The sequence below is a fragment of the Cyrtonyx montezumae genome, unplaced genomic scaffold (assembly GCF_038088225.1).
Source record: "Cyrtonyx montezumae isolate F1298 unplaced genomic scaffold, pur_monq_1.0 scaffold_11, whole genome shotgun sequence".
NCBI lineage: Eukaryota > Metazoa > Chordata > Aves > Galliformes > Odontophoridae > Cyrtonyx > Cyrtonyx montezumae.
In genome coordinates, this window is record NW_027071837.1 from 3,339,204 (window position 1) to 3,359,936 (window position 20,733).

Sequence of the window (20,733 nt, forward strand, 5' to 3'; positions counted from 1 at the left end):
GCTGAAAGCATTCAGATGTCCCAGGACAGGAAGACTATTAAAAGTCCCTTATCTGATCAGGTTTTGTTCACTGAGGAGGTCAGGAGGGCAGAAGAGCTACAAGAGTTTTCCCAACCTCAGCCAGACGGAGTCCCCTCGGAGGGGTGGCTCTCCAGAGGGCAGCCAGGCCCTGCGTGGGTCACTGCCCGTGGGCTCTGGGGCTGTGCTGTACCAGCAGCGAGCACGGGAGGCCATTGTGTCAGGCACTGAGGTGTCAGACATTTGGTGTCAGGCATTTGGTGTCAGGCAGGGTGTAATTCCAGCCCGCTGGCGGAAGCAGGTCCTTAACAAGATTTCCTCATGCTGCTGCCTAAAGCTCCAGTAGGGAAGGCCTGAGGACTACTTAAAAAAATAAAAAAAACAAACATAAAAAAAGCCCAACGAAACACAACACCGCCAGTCTTGCAGAGTTGCCACAGGGGCTTTGGCTCTGGTCAAACTCAATGCAACCTTTTTTCATTTTAATGTGCCCCAAACAGAGCTTAAAGAAACATCCTCATTCTGGGCAAAACAGCCTCTCTGGCCTGAACCTACACTCACCAGCACTGGAGGGAGTATTCATCCCACTGACACTTCTGCTTCCCAGCACTGGGAATGGGGAGCTAAATCCTCTGGGTCCACTGCTCCCTTTCTCCCTACAGCTGGGGGACACGACATATTTTCAGGATGTACTCAGTCCTTCACATGGAGGTGAATGGGAGCAAATTAGCAGGCTTCTGCCTTAGTGTGTCACAACGAGGCAAACTGCTGCTGCAGGTGGAAAATCACCTGAAAACCCCGAGCTGAAAAGCCCCCAGGAACACTGAGCACCTCCAAAACAAGAGGAAAAGCTTGGGGGTTAACGGGTGGTGCGGTGCAGGACGGCGTGTCTGAAGGGACACCAACATTTCTGGTGGGATGGGCAGTCTCCCGGGCACTAAGATGACAGACAAGTGAGGAAGGCTTTCATGCAGATGGTTACGTGCAAAGCGAGAAGGTGAAAGGTCCAAGTACCAGCTCAAAGGTTGCCTCCAGCGGTCGCTTCAGTGATCTGACAGCTGGCTGAGTCTTAATTGGCAGGCAGCGAGCACATGAAGGCAATGGGTCAGGGAGGGGGGGGGGCAAGCACAGTAACAAAAACAGCAAGCAGAGGTGTGTCAAGAGAGAAGTGTTTTGGGGAGGTGAAGAGAAAAAAAATAAAAAATGAATGCATTATGTAATACATTATAAAGACGAGGCATGCACAGCACGGGGTGCCTAGGTAACTACTCTGGCCTTGTCAGCTATTTAGCCTCAGTACACTTTAAACCTCAAGAAGAGTCACCACGGCTGCGTGCACTGCAGCTCAGGGATTAGCTGCAGGCAGATGGGCACTGGGCAGCAGCCCCAAGCCCTCAGCTCTGCACGGAGGTCAGCAGGAGGGCTGGTGGCAACGAGAGGTAAAGCACGCTCAAGCACTGCGTACGCGTGATCCCAAAGCAGGGACGAAGCCTGACCCAATTCTGTGCTGCACAGACTGCAGCCAGTGAAGCTACTGCTCGTGTGTGCTGAGCCACTGCGGGGCTGTGTCCCTCAGAAACGTCTGCTGAATTCAGATTTGAAGTCATTCCAAAACTCTTTTAGAAGGGCTTATTGCACCCATTTGTCTGGCATGGCTTTTTTTTGTTTTGCTCTGCTTCGTTGTTTATTCTTTATTCAAGGAGATTGGGCATCATTTTTCCCTTGAATTAAGTCCGATTCTTCCAACAGGTACAGTAAATGCATCAAACCTTGAAAAGTCAATGAATAATGTAAGCTGTTTTGGTGGCAAGGGTGATGCAACAAGCCATCAATAAATATTTTAAAGGTTCTAGTTAACAGCATACAAATAAGGTTAATTACGTTTTTAAGAGAAGCCAGCAGCATGAATAAAACATGCACTGGCTTTGGTTAAGTAGCAGTGTCCTGGATAATTAGTGAAAAAGTAAAGTGTCAATTGTAAAAAACACAAGAGTTTCATCTCAGAAGGTCCTTTTCCAACAGACCTTGGCCGTTGTTTCAACATAATACAAACAGTAAGAAATATAGCAAACAAAACATGCAGGACAGAGAAATGCTGCAGCATAAATTGGTTCCTCAAACGGCAATCCAGGTAATACTGATGTTACCAGAAGGCAGCTGTTTAATTTCTGTAATCCTTCCCTTTTTCTGCATTGTTTCGCCACGAATGAAACACTACTTCATTTACTGTTTCATTTAGGAAACTTTCAGTAGCCTTCCTTGTGAATCATAAAGGGGGCACGAACCTTTTGAAGATCAGTTACTCAAGTAATCACAGAACGGAAGAGGTTGGGAGGTCCAACCACCAGCTCAAAGCAGGGTCAGCTAGAGAACCTCACTCAGGACTGCACCCAGACAGTTCTGAGTACCTCCAAGGACACAGTGACCTATTCTGGTGTTTGAAAACCCTCACAGTTGCAGGTGGTTTTTTTTTCCTGTACTTCAATCTGTGCCCATTGCCTCTTGTCCTTCCACTGAACACAAACTGCCTCTATCTTCTTTATTTCCCCATCAGGAATTTACACATCTTACGTATGGGTACAATCCCCCTGGGTCTCTTCTTCCTCAGGCTGAACAGTCCCAGCTCTCTCAGCCTCAATTTCACTGTGTATCAGATGCTCCAAGCTCTTCATCATCTAAACAGCCCTTTGCTGGACTGGCTCCAGTACTTCCATGCCTGTCTGGCAGTGGGGAGCCCAGCAGTGACACAGCACTCCAGTTGTGGCCTCAGCAGAACTCAGAAGAGAAGGATCCACCTCCCTTTATTTGCTGACACTGTTCTTTCTAATGCAGCCCAGGATGCTGTTGGCCATCTATGTCACGAGGCCACAAGAAACATTCATCATGGCAATACTGTTCCTGCTCTGGACAACTTCAACACTGCAATTAAATTTTTCTAACACAATGTCAGATGCAAATTTCCAACTAGAATATATAGATGCCATTAAACTGCAGTCAACAGAACAACAAATGTTTACTCCATCTAGAAATCTGATCCACCCTAAAAAGTTTTCCTCGAGTTGTTTTCATAATTCTAGGTATTAGAAGTCACATTTCAAATGAAAACGCAGGTGGGACCATTCCTACCAGGTCCCGAGTATCAAGAGGAAGAAGTCACCCTTGACTGGAGACTTACTAAGGAACTTTTGGCAAAGGTACCAGGCATGAGCCTCCCTTGTTTGCTAGACTGGAACAGCTGATGTCTTGTTTGCTTTGAAGTAAGTGGAAATTTCACTACTGACTTCAAGGAGCCAGGTTTTCCCTGTAAAGGATATATTATGCGATGAGAGTTCTTTCCTTTTGTCATGTGCTGATGAATCTAACTGACACCTGCGACTTAGCTAGGAAGGTGTTTGTTTCATGAGCTGCTGAGCTTGCTTTCATGATGCATGTCACCTCGTGATGTCGTGTCAGTAAGTAACAAGGATTGCCACTGTGTCCCTAACCAGCGGGCTGCACTGCATCACTCAGCACTTCACACTACAGCACGTGCACTCAGAGGACAGAGAGGTGGGATTCACACTGCACATGCTCTCAGCTCTCTCAGCAGCCACTTACAAAAGAATCTACTTTTCCACAAATGACACACACGACACAAATGAAACCTCTTAGCAATTGAAATACAGCTTGATAAAAGCTCTACTTACCATTGCAGCTGCAGCTGTCTGGTTCACCTGATGTTGAGCTGCCTTGATTTTGGCTTGCAGGTGTGCAGGGGGATGAAAATACTTGCATTTCTCCCTAGAGCATCGACCTTTGATGTAATCCATGCAAACTGTAACAGTGTTTTCATTTGTGTCTATCATCGCAATATCTATAGGGTGAGCATAGCGGCAATCGTTCTCACCACGTGTGCAGTTTCCACGCTGAAACTCTCGACAAACCTTAAAAGAAAGTCACAGTGTTGAGAAAGACATGGTGCTACTCTTCAGCCAGTGTTTTCAACACAGCATATGAGTTGGGGTGGCTACATTAAGTAACGTGAATATTCTAAATCCGTGCTTATCTGGGTCTATGCAGCACAGGGGTAACTGGTGCTACTCACAGCTGGCTCAGGGTATGAGGGAAACCCAGTGTCACTAAGGCCAATTACCAAATGCAAGTAAAGGAAAGAATTTGTGTGAAATACAACGTGACCTGAATCCTCAATCTGGTAAGTCAACGGTATTTTGCCAATATATATAGATCTCAGTATTCCTCCCCTGTCTCTAAAGCTCAGATTTTAATAACTTTGCCATTTGTGTCTCAGGTGGACTATGCATTTTTTATGGAGCACACTCCTGGGTAGGACTTCTAATTCTCCATGTTGCAAGCTGCAGTATTCACAACAGGTACTTAAATATGAGAAGCCTCTTTCATACAAATAGTCTCACTGCCCTCCATAACAAAACTCTGACCTGGGGGTTACACTACAGTGCATCTGATTACATGACAATGCATTCTAAGGTGCTGCACAGACTGCTGGCTTTACCAAGATCTTGCAGCTCCTCCTGTGTTATGAGCACAGAAGCACCAAAGGCAGAGAGAAAAGTTGCATAAAATGGAGCTTCAAGGCTTCCTTGTCTGAAGGTATAGCCAGTGGTGTAAATCACACAGCAGTACACTAACAGACTGTGTGCAGGGGAAGGTGACGCTTCGTGTGAGGATGGAAGCAATCAGCAAGGCAATATGAAGCACGTAACACAAAACAGTACGTTTTCAAATTATACCCTTTTCCACTCTCTTCCAGTGTTATAATTTATACCTGCAGGAGTCTCTGAATTCAAGTCCTCAGCCCTTATTTCCTGCAGAGCCTCTACTATGGGCCTGAAAGACATTCACAACTCCTCCAGTGCTGGGACCCAGCACGCTCAGCCAAGTGCCGTGGCGACCCTGGTGGGAAATGTCTTTCCAAAGCCCCACACTCAGCAGCCCCGACTGTGTAAGGCTTGCTGCTTTCTGTAAGAACTTAGTAAGCTTATCTCAAGGCAAGAGAAGTGCCTGTTCCTTCCAACCCCCTGTTCTCATTCCAAAACATCTCCCGCTCAACTCAGAGATAGGGAAGACTATCTACTTGTACAATTTCACGTTGCACTACATCAGGTCACTGTGGCAGAGTGCAACAGTTGGGCCAATGCACCCTGCTCCTTCCCTTTAGCAGTATGAAAACAGGCATCCAAATACCTCCAGTTTATCCGTACGCATCAGTTTCTGCCCAGCAGAGCCTCCTGGTACCGTAACAGTTGGGTTTCCAGAAACCAGGACAGGAGTATTTGGTAAAAGCTCTGCAGGAACCAAGCCCATCCCAGGAGAAACGTGACTCAGGTAGGGACTAAAAGCCATTGTGGGGCTGGTTGCAAGCGATGGAGTCACAGGAAACGTTGTCTGTGCATAGAGAAAGGAGAAACAAAATATTAGGAAAGAGCTCCGTCTTGGATTACACAGTCAAAGCCTTACAGCACTTCAATCCTTTTAAGCAGATCGATAAGCAACATTAAAACGCTGTGCTATTCAATCAATTCATTTACAGCCATTTACTTGTGATCCATTCGTTTCTCCTGACTCACAAATTCATGACTCATCCTCAACACAAGGCATCTTTATTTGTCAGATCCAAGTATATTGATGATCTTTATGGTTTAATGACACAATTAAGGATTTCATGCCAGCAATTAAGGCAGGTCCAAATTAAACAGACTTCTCACTCCCAGAGAAATGTCTCAGCTTTTGTATGTCTACTCTGTAATACTGTACAGAGACTTCAAGGTAATTTCAGGATCTAGAAGCACACAACACAGCTGGCTTCCTGGCTGAGTTTACTACCAACTTTTCACTGAGCTTCATATTACCATGGACAGCCTGGGTCAGGTAGACAAACTGGATGATTTAGAGTCATGAGAGACAGCTCTGCTCCGGACCCTTTCAAGGTCTGACAATCTGCACACTGAGCAGTTTGTCTGAGACTGCCAACATCCTTCAGGCAAAAGCCATTTTGCAGAAACACCATGAGCCTGTGCTCCATGGGAACAGAGACAAGAAGACACCAAAATCACTAATGGACAGAACATGTCAGATGAGACGGGTCGTTCGCGTGGGCCAGTCCCATACTCCAGGACCCCATCCATGCTGCAAGGAGTGATGTTCCCAGGAGGAGACAGCACAGTGGACCACAAAGACTTGGACTGCTTTTGAAACCTGAATTGCCTTAGGCAGGCCCTGCAGGAAGAGCAGCGAAGAACACAGGTGGCCTGACCAGCCTCCCCTGCCTGAACTTCTTCAGCAGCTCTGGTCTACTAGAATTTCCATTTTCCCAGATAAGCAAACTACCAAATCAAACTCCTAAGTAGGGACACAATTTTAAGCCTACAAATAGCCCCTAATCAGGGAGCCTGTGTAACTTTAAAGCACCAGATCTGAGGTGTGCTTGGCAAGGAAACCAAGTCCAGGTGATGTTAAACAGCCCCCCTCTCTCTCAGATGGTGAGAGCCTGCAAGGAAGCAGCTCTACTCCCATAACAGTGGCTTGACAAGTCCTTAGGGAAAGCAGCCTGTGACTTGCAACCATTTTTATTTTCCCTTTTGTCCCCTGTTCTGCTGGAAACTCTGCATTACAGTTAAAGCTTGCTCACATTTGCTGGCATACATGACATTGCCCTCAGAAGCCAGAACCTCTGCTCAGCAAGATACACAGGCGTGCTTACAAAGTGCCCTCAGGCAGTTCTTTGGCCACTCACATCACCCCTTCCTTGCTTTTTATTTTTGTACTTCTAATCTCACGGGTTTCTATAAGAAACTGCACGCGAACAGTTTGTTTCTTGACAGCATCCTCACCTCTGATATACTAGGAAACACCTTGCTAGTTGGGATCTGGAATAAAGCAGCCCACAGCAACATCAGCTAAGCTGTCCTAGCCTATCTTCAGCTTAATGATGCCCTCTTCTTAGGGTCAGAGGGATAGTAACAGCACCTGAGCTGATGAGAAAGGGGACCACAGGTCACTTTCCAGCACGCACTTTCTCCTCCACAATGACAAGACATGGCCTGCTGAATCAGTGGACTTTGGTGCTTTAAGTGCAGTGAACCAAATAATCCTCTAAAAGAGGGATTTCCAATTTTCCTTCTTTTGAGCCTGATCCAAACCCAGCTGATAGGAGACTTTGACTATTAAACCCAGAGATCCTTCACTCCATAGCCCCTTATTAAACCATTTTGTTTTCCCTTTCAATATTCAGTGGCTCACAGACACATTACAAATTTTGCTGCTAAAAAAGCTCTTTAAGAATCTTCAAACACTGTGACTCCCCAAACTCTTCAGTGAGAAGGCAGCATGCATTAGACTATTTTCTTTTGTATGGGCACTAGTAATTACAGTGACATCTGCTTAACTTCTATCATCGTTCAAACTATTAATTCCATTTTAAGAAGCTTCTTCAGCCTGGACAGTCTTCACAGGGCTGTGCTGGGGCCTGACACATGTTGTCAGCACTTGTTTTATGTGCCCACAGTAGCTCCAACATTGTAGTATGTGTGGCATGCACAAATATGCAGGCAAATCTATCCAATGCTTTTCCAGCACTTAGCACAGCAGGAATCCCAGTTATCCCAGCAGAGCAGCATGGATGGATGGTTGGAGAGGCACTCCTCCCACTGCTCCCGTGGAAGATGCTAAAGAATCTGTGGGGTGGTTGCAACACCCCACACTGCATGAATTCACCAGAAACCTGTAGGAACATATTTGAAATGTTCTCAAAAAGATTTTATGCCAGCATACAAGTGGGAAACAGGTCCTGCACTCTGAAACACAGTCCCTGCCTCCAAGGCCATACTACCAAGAGCGTCTCTTTTCCTCAGTGGGAGCAAGCAGCACAAGCTAACAGACAGGAGCCTGATCTAAAGCAAAAGAAGGAAAGGTATCCCTGAAGAGCAATCAAGGAGTGCAGTTTCTTCCTGGTTGCAGGACTTGCAGAGGGACATACGAAGGAGGAGGAGGGGTTTTGCTTTCTAGCTCCACTGGTCGTTCACCAGTTGCCATGCCCTGCTTGGCATCTGCTGTGGCACTCCCAAAGTTTCATAATAACCATCCATTCCGCCTGCCTGAACAGCAGCACCTGATGCCACTGACTGAAAGCTACAGCTCTGCTCCACACCCTGCCCAGGGGCAGCAAGTAGAAACAGGGAAGCCATGCAGGCACTGACACTGGGAGACCTGCACGCTCCACCCCAGCCCTCCTTAGGCCACGGCTGCCAGCAGCTCTTCCCAGAAACCTTGTGCTTAAAGAAGAGCCTGAACCCAGCCCAAGGCTCCTGCTTCCAGGAAACTCACGAGAGCAAAGCTTAGCTGGAGGATGAGCTGTATGAAAACCCAGATGAACAACCAGAGAACGAGCAGACCTCACTCAATGCATTAAACCTCAAAGCACCATTTTCAAGTCTGAAGCATACTGAACACACTCAGAACTACTCCTTTGCAAGCTGGCATCAGGGAGCTCTCTATTTACTGTGGCTGATGAGGGGAAAAGATGGGCTGTGCTCAGTGCCAGCCCTGACTGCCTGTCTTGGTTTGGGAAATCCAGGCTGACTCATGCATCAGCACCAGTAATAAAGAAAGTGCCAGCCAAATCTTCCCTCCTTTACATCTGTGCAGGTCCCTCATGCCAGGCCTGTCCCAAGGGAATACAAGCAAGTTTATTCCTTGCAGGCAGAACATAATGGTAATTTCTACTCCAAACAGCTCTCTTCTCAGGGTGCCTCACATCCACCCCTTGTGATTGCATCTGGCCAGGAGATTTGTTGGACAGATCAATATTTTGACTGCATGCTATAGAAAAAAGCCTTCTTATCAGTGGACTGGCAAACACGCTGTGAGCTCTGGACAGAGGGCTGGTAAGGTCAGGTGGTGATGCAAAACCTAACAATGCAATTCCAAATCACTGAAGTCATTACTGCTAACGAAGCACCGTGGCCGAGCTCTTGAGCAGCAGCTTTATCCCTGGAAACTTCAAGCACATCAGACTTAAGAACCTGCTATCTGTGCCAGGACTGGTATGCTCTGGAGCAAAACAACCTAATGGAAAACATCGTCACTTTCACTTGCTGCACCCCTTAGAGATCTTGTATATTCAGCAAATGCAAGGACAGGTTTCCTTACAGACTTTTTAATAATCTTAACGTATGCATACACTGCCAGTAACTTCTGAGCGGAGGGAAATGGCTCACAGCGTGGAGGAAGAGGGGCTCAAACCAGCAGCAGCTCACAAGACTGGTTTACTGAGTATTAAAATGTTTGCAAGAATGTAAATAGCCAAAATGGCTTTTTGTAAGATTGTATCTCAAGGAGGAATGCCTGCCAAGGACCTGGGCATCTCTGTCTGCAGCAGGCATTGATCACATGCGAGCATTTCCCAGCCTTGGAGCACAGAGGCACCTGGGTGAAGGTGTGAGCAGGAGGGACTGTCCAAAGCAGAGACTTTTGTCACCACCATGACACGTTACCTGGAACAGCTGATTTTGTTAACAAACCAGAAATTGCATCCAATTTGCCTAACAGAAATCACGCTGAAGCTGCAGCAGAAACATGGAGTGGGTGTGCAGAGGAAGGCAGAGGAGCAGCTGTGCAAAGAGAAAGCCTGAAAGTGAGAGGCATGGTATGGATACCCCACAGCAGTGACTGCTGAGGTATACCAGCTCCCAGGTGGGCAAAGGTACTTGTGCTTACCCATTCCTAATGTCCCTTTGACTATGGATCCAGAGGATCAGATCTTTGCTGCATGGAACAAGTATGCAGCCAAAATACCAGTTGCAATCCACTTATTCCAAGCATATCACTGTGCTTTATCTTCTCCCTCAGCACTGTGGGGCTGCAGTAGACACCTGCAGCACCAGGAGGGAAATGTAGGCTGGGCTAAGTGCTGGTCTGGCTGCCTCTGGGAGCTCAGGTGACTGAGCAAAGTCTACAAAGCGCCTGACAGGAAAAAATAAAAATAAAAACAAAGATGAAGGGTTTAAGAGCAAAGAGAACACAACTTCCCAGGGCAGCAGCAGTGGTGGAGGCAGGTGTGTCAGCACCACAGTATTTCACAGAGCCACCTGCTCACACAGGGCCAGCAGGACAGTGCTTTGCAACCACGGCCGAGCACTGCCGGGTCCGCTCAGCATCAGCGCTGAAGCAGCTCCAAGGCCAGCACTAAAAGCCTGCCTTGCATTGATGTAAAGAGTAAAGCACAATGGAGAGGGTGGGGATCAGGCCCACGTGCATCGTTTTTTGGGAGGCCTTGCTTTGGTGCACACATGACTCAAAGTGACTGTCTGGGAAACAAAACTCAGCACTGACTCAAGTGGGTTTTCATACTGATGGCAGAGCCCAGCTCCATCCACCTTTGAGCAGACTTAGACTTCAGCAGAGATGCAGGAAAATCAGCCTGGAGAGCTTCCAGCACAGCTCAGCCCAAGCCGGCAGCTAAAGTGAATTTTTGGCCTTTTGAAAGTGGAGGTTTTACTACAGAGCTTTCCTTTCCGCTACCTGCACGATCTGCTCAAGGTTCCCTTAAGACAAATAAAGAGCAAACACTGCTCGGTGTCCTTGCCTGACTTGTTTTGAAGTGCTGCATGAAGCATCCTGTTTAAAACTGCATCATGGGCATCAAACATTTGTGATTCTCAGCTTTGCACGGATGGTTAACAGCAACAACACAGAGCAAACCTGAGACTTCAGAGAAACAGCCTCATGCTAGCAAGCATTAATTCACACCTGGTAGGTTTCCATGAGCAGTGGGCAGCACACCTGGGACAATTCTCCTCAAAGCAAAGCCTTCATTAAGCTGGCCTTATCAGGGTCCTGGCTATTAGTTCAGCAGGGACATTAGCTCTTGCTGCGTGTCAGCAGTGGTGCAAGTTAAGATATACGTTCATAAATGTACACATTCAGTGTCATTTCAGGAAGCATAATGAAAAGCTGCTACATTAAGCACTATTTTACACATTTTTTTTTCTGGTGAAAATGTTTGGGCATTCAGCTGTTGTTTGGAGCTATTGAACACGCTGCTCCAAATCTCATCTCTGGCAAGCATCCCAATTAAGCAGGCATATCGTTGATCAGCTTTCTGATCACACGGAATTTGTTCCACTGCTGCATCTGAGATAATGCTTTCTGCTTTGAAGAACTTCACGTGGAGCTAGAAGGAGGCCCCACCCTTCTCATTTAAAGAGAAAAAACACTCTCGGGCTGCTTCCAGAGGCAGCATCTTTGGGAAATCAAAAGCAGGTGAAAGAGCGATCTCTCGTCTGTCCTGAAACTGGTGTGGAACAAGTCAGGCAGCAGGAATTACAGCAAGAGCTCGTTTACTCTGAGCTCTGGGAAAGCAGGAAGCGAACAGTCATTGCAGAACCAATTTTTATTTTTCTTCTTAGCCCATGTCTCTCCCTCATGGCACAATTTAGAAACCAGGGGCCTTTCTCATCAGATAAGGTTACCTCTGAAATGAGAGCACTAACCAGACAAACCAACAGTTTTGGTCTCAGAGGCAATTTAAAAGGCAGCAGTGAAACTACAGTAGAAGAGAACTGGATCTGCAAGGTTGCAAAGTGGGAAGATGGGAACTTTCCAAAGAGGAAATCCCAAAGGTATTTTGAATAGCCAGCCAAAGAACCACTGTGAATTCCCCACAGAGGAAAACCCCAAACAGGAAAGGTTTGCTTTCAGTACAGGGCTAGGAAACCAGTGCTGCCATTTTGTGGGAATCCAGGATTTCCTTCCTATGCGCACGTACTTCAGCGAAAAGCAAACTCCATTAAAAGAGGTGCAAAGATTGCCACAGATTCAGGCCCCAGAGCAACAAGTAGCTCATTTTCTCTTCTGCCTCACTTTCCCATCTTTGAAATGGGAAGAATTATCAGCACTGCCCCGGTTTGGAGCAGAGAGGCTGGGCACTGTAGGTGGGACACCAAGAGGCCACGCACTGCTTCACAGGCTTGCAGGTTAGAAGGATCTAGTTAGACCTCCTGCGTGGCACAGCCCAAGGAGCCTCACCCAACAACTGCACATCGAATGCACATCGCCCCAGGAAAGACGTTCACCCATGACTTGAAATGGAAAATTCCTAATTAGGTTCACGGTTTAAAACGTACAGCTCACTTATGTCAGTGCAGTGAAGAGCCACTTCAAAACCTCTGGCATTTTCTGAGTGGCAGTCCAAAACTCAGCAGCCCCCTCCCAGACACATCGGTCAGCAGACGCAAGCCATCCTCTCCCTGGCATGACAGGGTTCTCCAGCCTGAAAACCTGCTTATGACCCATAGTCCACAGTGGGGATGGGCAGTGAAGGCTTGCCCAAACCATCTGCTCTGCAAAAAGCTATTTCCCACAGGTTTCCCTTCTTTCTGAAGAGAAATAAATCTTTGCTGCTGGCAGTATAAAACAGTATTACCAGGAGAAAGAGTGATGGAGCCGTGACCTTAACACAGCTCTCTGCTGGGACAGCCAGAACGAAATTGGTCTCTCAGACACAAACGTCTTACAGTCTGGGTGGAATCCATCTTTCCCAATTTCAGCCCACAGATGCAATGTAACACCGGGCAAAGAACTCCAGCAGTGTCAGCACAGTGTAAAACAGCTATCCAAAACAGAACCCACCAGAATTAAGCACTCAATTTCTGGGATGCACATGAATTAACTGGTCAGATTTCACCGGGTGCTAAGATGCTTCCACCTTGAAGCCTTGAACTCGCAGTACTTGGTTAGCAGAGGAAAGGAGAGCCACAGCTCCAGAAATAAACAGGAAAGAAACGTGGACAAGTGTGAAACCCAAATGGGTGCAGTGACTTACGATTGGCTGTAGCTGCGTGCCTGGGAGCATGAACTGCATTTGCTGAGCAAACATGGCTGCGGCTGTCTTTTGCTGGATCAGGTTGTTGCGTCCATTTATTTCAAGTTGTGTTTTTAAGTGTGGGGGAGGGTGGAGATATTTGCAGTTCTCTCGGGTACACCGGCCCTGAAAAACATAATCAAACAGCATTTCAGTGAATGTAATGCTCGTGGCAGCAATTACAGATTGCATGGGTTCCTGCAGGGACACAAGCAGCTAGCTGGGGGAATTTTGGTCACTACTGTGCTACTTCTGTGACTTTTCTTTGGCTGCACAGTGCTTAGGTGAAGAACAACATGACTTCTCCTGCTGTAACACTAACTGAACGCTATCAAAGCGAATCCAAAAGTGAATCTTCCTAATGCTCATTAATAAGATTGCAAAAAAAAAAAACACCAAAAAAGAAGCAAAAGTCAAACAGCACAGCAGCTAGCAACAACAGTTCCAGAAGCAACATCAAAAATCCCCTACTTTCTTGTGTGGGCTGCTTTTCCTCTCCCTCTCAACACCAGACCACTTAATTGACCCTAACAACCTGACAGAGAAACAAAACTGCCTCCACCACTACCCCAGGTAAAATGCAAGACAGCATCTCTGTAAGGACCCCTGATCTTCAGCACACACGTAGTCTGAGATGCTGAGAACTGGCAGCAACAAGAGCAAGAGTTAAAACAACTCCCCCTTCATGCTTCTATTCAATAAAAGCCACAGTACTTTGCATCACTGACGTCTTTCTTTCTTCCCCCTAAATAAGCAAAACTACAAATGAAGGCAGGGGCTCCCAAAAAGCAGAGGTTTGCTCATGTTACAGAGCACCTGAAACCATCACTTTCAAAGCTATATGAAAATAGTGTTTGCAGGCAAACTGAGATAAGTGCAAATAACCCACTGAGCACAAAGAATAGTAACATACTTTATCATTAATAACTAATGCTTAGGTTGTCTTTTTAAAATCCTTATTATGTATTTCACCTTCTAAAAAGATGTGGAGAATACAGGAGTCATCCTGAGAATACAGGAGACATCTTGTGCAACTTATGTGTAAGTTTTATAAATAACTTTTATGTAAAAATGGTGGGTGGGGTTTTTTTGGTTTTGGGTTGTTTTTTTTTTTTTTGGAGGCAGTAATTCTTCTGTATCTATTCAGAGCCCCACAAAATGGGGCCAGAATTGAGGGGCACAGAACCGCTACATGATGGATAACTAACAATTGTTACAGCAGACAGCAAAGGAATAGGATCATCCATTACCCAGCCCCTGTCCCCGGCATTCTCTCCAAGGGCTGGACACTGAGTTCTCAGCCTCAATATAATTGAGTGAGCATTCAAAATAAACAAAAAAACCAACAACAAACAAAAGGGCAAACGAGGTAACCCCACGTTCCTGGCTGCTGGCAGGACCTTGCAGCGGAGCAGCAACCCCATAAGCAGATCCATAAGGTCACCTTGGCACAAAGCACCAGGCAGGGCACAGCCCCTCTGGGATGGCCCATGTCCCAGCTGAGGACTCTCCCTCCCATGGGGATTTTTCAGGTCTGTCTCTGCCAGGACAGGTGGAGTCACTGCACAGGGCTGAGAGGCACCACACAAAGCCAATTCTGTGCTGCCTTTGAACCATCTCAGCACACCAGGAGTGGCACCTGCTGCACGGGAAGAGGGCTGCAGAGCACGGGAGAGGCTGTGTGTGACAGAGCATCACGCTCCTGTATCTGCTCCTCGAGGATCAGGCAGTTAAACAAAACTTCTGACTCTCTGCTGTTATTTATAGGCAAATAATTAAATGCAAGAAGTGATGGGCTAAACCCTCCCAAGGTTCAAAAGCCTGCACTTGCTCACTGAGACTCTGCCTTGCTGCTAGAGGAGGTGACAACCAAACTGCAAAAGGAGAGGCTTTTTCATGCTATTGTTTTTGGCTTCTCTGCAATCCGACAGCACCAGATCCCTAGCAGCGAGTTAATTGCTCACAGGCCCTGAGGACATGAATCCTCATCGCCAGACATCGCTTGAAGTGAGGGTAAAGTGGCACCACACAGCTTGCTGGTGCCCAGACAGCCAGCACTGCTTCGAGGCAAAGAAGTGCATTAAACCAGAAGGAGAAGGAGACTCCTTTGGGATTCAGCTGGTTTGGGCCGTCCTTCCTGCTTCCCTGGACTGATCCTGCTCACCTTGCTCAAAGACAGGAAGAACAGCAAAGTCAAGCACGTTGCCTCCAGGTGACGTCACACAGCATCTTGAATTCAGCTTTCCAAACCAAGCTGTTCCTGTGATTCCACTTACAGCTTTCTCCCCACTGACCCACACGCATGGAGGAGCTCACAATGAAGGTGGCATCTCAACAGCCCTTCCCAGCAAACAAAAGCCTGGCACTCAGGCTCAGAGCAACAACCAATCTCTGCAAGGACACAGAGCTCGCAGAGCTGACCAGGGACAGGGAGCTGCTCTGTTCTGGGCTACAGCCTTCCAGGGCTTAACAGAGAAATTCCTCCTGGTTGCAACCCAGCACAAGTGCCTCAGGTTGGGAGAATGCTAGTGTGCGTCCACCGAGTTTGGAATGAATCTGTGAGGTTGTTTCTACACTGCAGGAATGGAGGAGATGAAAAACGTGCCATTTTAGTGAGCAATATGTATAGGGCCTACGTCAGCTTGAAAAGGGCTTTGCTATTCCAATTGAAATTTTGCGCATCTACTTTGTTCTTCTCCTTTTTAATTTTAATTCCGTCAGGAGGTACTAAGAACAAGATGCTTTTATTATCAAGACAACAACATACTTGATAAAGCCTGGTCTACAGAGCTGTGAGCAGAAAGCGGTGCCCACTGAGTGCTGCTGGCTCCAATGACAATATGGGATATGTGTTTGCAAGGAACTAAGAGCTGCGGAGATGCTTCTGCAGAGCAAAAGCTGTAAAATGGAAGCACCACTGTCATTCAGGCCTCCTATGGCTCCAGGAAGGCTCAGTGAATCACCATGTAAATTTGAAAATCACACCTTCAACCCAGCTCCTATTTATCATTTTGGTTCCGTGCATCATCAAATGCTGCACTTCACCATGACTGCTTAGAAAGCCACTACTGATATGGATTTCACTCTCCAGCACCACTGTAGATTCTCCAATCCGACAACAAATGTTAGGAACCGACCTTACAGCAGAACAACACAAACATTCCTGCCTCGGTGACCCCTGTTTAGACCTCCAGCTGAACAACAACATTCAAAATGTCTCATCTAAAGCAACAGGCATTTCTGAACGCCCATGCTGGCAGGAGTAATCCCCTACTCCACGTTTCCATCACGATGTCCCTAGTTCTCAGTATTTCTCAGCAATGCAGGAGCTTTACCAGACTGATTTCAGCCCAGTGAAAGCAGCCAGAAGGATGAAGAAGCTGCCATTATTTGCTTCCCAGTACCGGCTGCACCACAGCAGGGAAAGCAATGGGGTACTGGTAGCAAATCTGCTGCATGGATAGCAGGCTGGGGACAAATAAGGACAACTCCATTTCATACCTGGGGTGGCCTAGGAGCACAGTAAGAGAAAAAAACAACAGGAGTCAGGTTCCAAAGCCTCAGATGAGCGTTTTTACCACTGAAAGGTGCTCAGTGTTTTGATGAAGTGAGGAGCTGCGTCTCCAGCATGAAGATAAGCCCAGCACCAGCACCAAACTGGCTGGCTATGTGCTCTGGGAAAGGCACAGCTCTCAGAGCCTGATCCTGACAGCGAGCAGTGTGCTGAGCTGGTGCAACCATTGCAGCCATCACAGTCTAATTGGAGGAGTTTGCTCTGGTGCTGTTATTTCAGCATGACTATTGATTCCAGGGAGTATGCATTCCCACTCTGTCCCAGGGTGGCACACGAGGGACAGTTCCTCCATCCAAGGAATCACCACCCAGCAACAGACTGCTGCTGGCCCTGGGAACACACTAAATATAGCCATCTTTTCTGGCTCCTCACAAAATGGAAGGAATACGAAGGACCATATTCATCAGCTTCTTTGCCAACTAGAGCCAGGAGGGAAAAGCATATGGACTGCAATTCCCCAGACTCGAAAGATGGATATTAAAAATAAATCATTAAAGCATTTTCTGAGAGCATCTTCTCCCCTTTCTTCCCATGTGCCCCCCCACCCTGACAGTAGGCTGCTGGCATGTGACTGACTGTGTTGCCAACTGAAGTCATGCTGTGATGGCGCATACTGTAAATGGTTGGCATCCAACACGAGCTAACGTGACAGCAGCTTGCAATGTAAGTAACAAAGGCAGCTGTTTCAAGAGTAGCAGCAATGGCAGCACACTTAAATGCACTAACACCTTGTGTTACACCTGGCGTTTGGAGCGTGGGATGCTGCCCCTTGGTGTCTGCATCCCTGTGCTGGGGTGGGTGAGCCAACCCTAAGCACACTGCACAACTTCTCCCTTTGCTGGTGGCTGAAATGGGCCAAACCATGCTGCAAAAGCAGAACTTTCAGCACTAACTCAAGGCTGTGCTCACATTTATACCCATGCCATAAGGCAGTTTGTTACAGCCTTTAATCAAGGATGCCAGTGAGGGGTTCCAGAGCACATCCGTCTCTGGTTTTAATGACTGCACTGCATGTCCTGTCAATCACCAGCAACTCTCATGTGAAAGCCTTTAAGCTAATGCTGCTTTTCACACACTAGAGGCTGTAGTAGTCCTGGGCCCTGACTGTGCTGTCTTCTTCACAGACACTGATGACAAGTGCAATGACTGACAGCAAAGAGAATGAAAAGAGATGAGGCAGGAAAGGATTTCCATGTTATGCACAAAACCAGGCACCAAAACACAGCTTGACTACATAACTTCTCTCAGCATGAAGCAGCAGATTTCCCTCCCCAGAGGAGCTCGGTGAGGAGGCACACGGTGCTGCTTACTCACAGCTCTGGCTGCAGCACGAAGCACTGCTTTCACCCACTCAGCACATGCACAGAGCCTTCTCCTGGCCAGGGAGCCCAGCACAGCTGCCATACGTTATGTGCAACACAGACTCAGCTATCTAGGGTGTGCTGCTGCATGCCAGGGGCAGACCAGGCAGCACAACTGGACACAGTGCTTAAGTTATTAGGTGGTGGTGGGAGCTCAAGGCTTCAGCCCCTGCGCCCATGGCACACACTCTGCTCCTTACTGCTCTCTGCTCTTTAAGAGGACAGGAACATGGCGCTTGGTCCAAGCTCCAAGTTTTCTGCCCATCCTATAAGGACTTGTGGCTTCAAAGTTAACCCCCCAAGAAAGCAAATGTCCAAGGTATTTGGAATACCATCCATCCAACACCCCCACTCAAGTGCTCCATGCATCCTACAATTTGTCCCTAAGTAATATGCACCAAGGGCCAGCATTTCATGTGCTTGCTGCCCTGTGACTTGTGTTGCTGCCTTCAATGCTGTGCTATTATTCTTCCTCCCAAACAAGTACAGAGCTGTGCTGGAGGAAGTCTGCCCGTCTCACTGGAAAAGCAAAATGCCCAGCAAACATCAAGTAGCATGGGAAGAGCATGGATCCCAGTGCAAATGGAGAACACAAAGAAGGCTGTAGCAGACAAGTCAGCCCGGTCATTAGTGACTGCTGTCTCCCAGATAGATGTTCATGCAGTCAAGCTGTCACTCTCTGCAGTTGAAAGACAAGCTCTGTACATACCTTATCTGCACCTGCTTTCTACTGACTAATGAAATGTTAATGCAGCCAACTGAGTCAGTGTAAAGTACAACCTTGCCACCTCCCTGGAATATTGACCCTGGCACAGTACATCACTTAGCTTTTGCTGAACCACAATGCATTCTTGCTTGTGGTGCTGGGGCAGCCCACTTGTTCTGAAACAGGTTTTGAGATATTATCTACAAAGCACTGCTCCTCACTCATGATTTCTACTCGTGATTTTCCTAAAAAGCAGATCAAGAGGACTCAGTGAAGTAAACTACCATCCCGAGGCCCACACAGATCAACTCCACCTATTTTCCCCAAACCCACTATTTCCCAGGCACAGGACTCCAGCACACTGCTCTCCTTGCAACTGTAAAGCTGCTCCTGATTCCCAGTTCCAGCTTTTCTCCTACTGCAAGTGAAGTCCCAAACTTCTTATCTCACCCTACAGGGACAGAACAGCACTCACTCCCCTCCTCTTTAAGGAAGTGCTTAAAGACTGCAGTCCCATTTACTCCTTTCCTCAAACCTCTCTGCTCCAGGTGATGCAAACCATGCTCTTTCAACTCCATGAGCACGCTCTCAGCCTCTCATTAGCAGCTGCTTCCCCAGCCAACCTGCTGACATGTGTGCATGCACAGGGTACAGAGCTGGAGCTGCAGCTCAGCCCCTGCCACCACTGAACAGATAGGATTTTTCCCCACACGCCCTGCAGATGACACTGCTGTTTACACATCCCCAGATGACACTTTCTTCTAGCAGCCTAACATTTTTGACTGACGTTCAACAAGCTTCTAACATGCAGCCGATCACTTTGCTTATAAATTCATACTGTTTTTATTGAACTTGAAACTTCCACCCTCCCCACCCCCCGATGATGTTTCTGACTTGCTGATATTATCCACCACTCCACACCTGCTTCCCTAAAGTAGGTGTAGCTCCTCCCAGGCTCAAAGCACCCTACAAATTCAACAAGCATGCTCTCTATTCCATCTTTCAAGCAATCAGTTAAATTAAAAAAAGTGCCATACAAACTGATCTTGCCAACAGCATCCTGACCACCACTGAACTCTCTGAGGTCTTCCAAGGAGCTGTGGGCTGTCACACAAGTTTATCCTAGGCTTTTGTTCCTTGCCTTGTTCGGAAACCGATCTGTGCCACATCAAAGACTTCCAGGAGAACGCCAGCACTCCTTCCTCCATGCCTCTTTAACATAATCCATCTCAGAGACTTTCCAGTTCTACTGCTCCCTCTGCTCCTCCGACCATCGTTGCAGGATGGATGCTGGAGAGCTGGTGGTTCACACACATCCTGGGTCAGGGCTGAACCATACACTTGTATGGAATGTTTGGGGCAAAGGAGCCAGTGGTCTGAGGTGACTTGCTGAAAAAGCACAATGCATCTTCTAGTCAGAGCTACCAGATGGCAATCAGCCTCGATGGGAAGGGGAGCAACGTGGATTTCCTACCATACAGAAGTTTCAAAGCATACGGATAAAAATGCCAGAGTTGTGGTCGAGCCGGTAACTCCCAGGTACAGATGATACAGGTCTTGTGATATGAATACCACAGCTATGAATGAGTACAGTTCATGCATACGTTATTTGCTGGAAATACAACTCAGGCAGGCCCTAAGAAGCACAAACCACTGTCCTGCAATGTCTACAGGATGAGTTTCTCCTGACTTTGCTGAACTTCCCACCACCTGGGCCCAATGAGCTCGTGCAGGCAGAACACTGCTACACCCACCCCAAGGGGAGTTGAGTTAGGACAGAGCAGCACCTGCAGCTGCCACATGAACCCTTTCACATTCTGCATGGAATAATCAGACCAAAACCAAATGCTTCTCAAGCTCCTGCTCTTGTATAGCTCAGAACAGTGCTAGACACAGGAGAGCTGATACTGTACTCTCAAATTCCCTCATACATCCCCACAGCTGCAGTGGAAAAGCCCACAGAGCTGTCACAAGCTCCCAGCTACCAGGACAGCCTAGCTTGTCACTGAAACAGCGACTGAATTTCCACTGGCTTCAATGAACACCAGGTCAAGCCCTTTCAAAGAAAGCCTAGGTTTGGTTTTGACTGAGACGAGCGAACCCTGATGCTTCACATGATTTCAAATGAAAGCAGGGGACACCTGGCAGCTCTGACAGGAGCTGAGGGTCTTTTTGAAGCAAAACCTCAAAGCTCAGT

The 20,733-nt window shown here is 47.4% G+C and overlaps 1 protein-coding gene across 16 annotated transcripts in view; it reads right to left on the reverse strand.

Annotated features, from left to right (window-relative positions):
* Positions 1-20,733, reverse strand: part of MBNL3 (muscleblind like splicing regulator 3) — a 79,936-nt gene that overhangs the window by 12,518 nt on the left and 46,685 nt on the right. For all 16 annotated transcript variants that reach the window (XR_010621794.1, XR_010621793.1, XM_065729404.1 and 13 more), the window contains 3 exons: positions 12,857-13,021; positions 5,221-5,421; positions 3,705-3,941 (listed from right to left, as the gene is read on the reverse strand). Coding sequence is in view for 14 of the 16 variants with exons in the window: in XM_065729404.1 (XP_065585476.1) it covers positions 3,705-3,941; positions 5,221-5,421; positions 12,857-13,021 (603 nt within the window). In the remaining 2 variants the exon portion in view is untranslated. The remainder of the gene's footprint in view (positions 1-3,704; positions 3,942-5,220; positions 5,422-12,856; positions 13,022-20,733) is intronic.